The sequence below is a fragment of the Trypanosoma conorhini genome (genome assembly GCF_003719485.1).
Source record: "Trypanosoma conorhini strain 025E chromosome Unknown Tco_14.4_contig_01309, whole genome shotgun sequence".
In the NCBI taxonomy this organism is placed as follows: Eukaryota; Euglenozoa; class Kinetoplastea; order Trypanosomatida; family Trypanosomatidae; genus Trypanosoma; species Trypanosoma conorhini.
The window spans coordinates 2,189-2,845 of NW_021705409.1; the positions used below are offsets into that span (position 1 = coordinate 2,189).

At 55.9% G+C, this 657-nt stretch overlaps 2 protein-coding genes across 2 annotated transcripts in view; one reads left to right on the plus strand and one right to left on the minus strand.

The window, feature by feature from the left end:
• The window catches only part of Tco025E_09824 (retrotransposon hot spot (RHS) protein), a gene marked incomplete at both ends in the record, with an annotated part of 2,250 nt that extends 2,187 nt beyond the window's left edge, over positions 1 to 63 (plus strand). Inside the window, one exon of the mRNA XM_029376631.1 lies at positions 1 to 63. This exon is cut by the window's left edge and continues 2,187 nt beyond it. Coding sequence (XP_029223242.1) covers positions 1 to 63 — 63 coding nt within the window.
• A 164-nt stretch (positions 64 to 227) lies between these two features.
• Positions 228 to 657, minus strand: Tco025E_09825 (uncharacterized protein; the record flags this gene model as incomplete). Its single annotated transcript, XM_029376632.1, has 1 exon — positions 228 to 657. A coding segment is annotated over one exon (430 nt), but the record flags the coding sequence as incomplete, so codon positions are not given.

Here is a 657-nt window from a genome sequence, read left to right on the forward strand (position 1 = left end):
TGCGCATCACACCCAACCCAGCACTGTGAAGCTGTTCATGGAGAGTATGGCAAAGTATTTTAATGACTGGGAAACTTTGGCCGCAGGCTTGTCGTGGGAGATTATTTACGTGCAGCATCGAGAGCGTGATCGAATAACGACGTGGCAGAAATGCGAGAATTCCACGAATGCGGGCGGCAATGAAGATGCGGCACAGAGAAGAGAAGCAGAGGGAGCGGAAGAGAGGACTATGAGGTGCTGGAAAGAAAAGGTATATCAGTACCAGGTGGCGATCTCAGCTGAGGATATCGGGAATACAAACAATGCCCGAAGTCGGCGACAGCCAGCGCGACAGGGAAATACCGATACGACAACCCGAAGTCGGCGACAGCCAGCGCGACAGGGAAATACCGATACGACAACCCGAAGTCGGCGACAGCCAGCGCGACAGGGAAATACCGATACGACAACCCGAAGTCGGCGACAGCCAGCGCGACAGGGAAATACCGATACGACAACCCGAAGTCGGCGACAGCCAGCGCGACAGGGAAATACCGATACGACAACCCGAAGTCGGCGACAGCCAGCGCGACAGGGAAATACCGATACGACAACCCGAAGTCGGCGACAGCCAGCGCGACAGGGAAATCCGATACGACAACCCGAAGTCGGCGACAG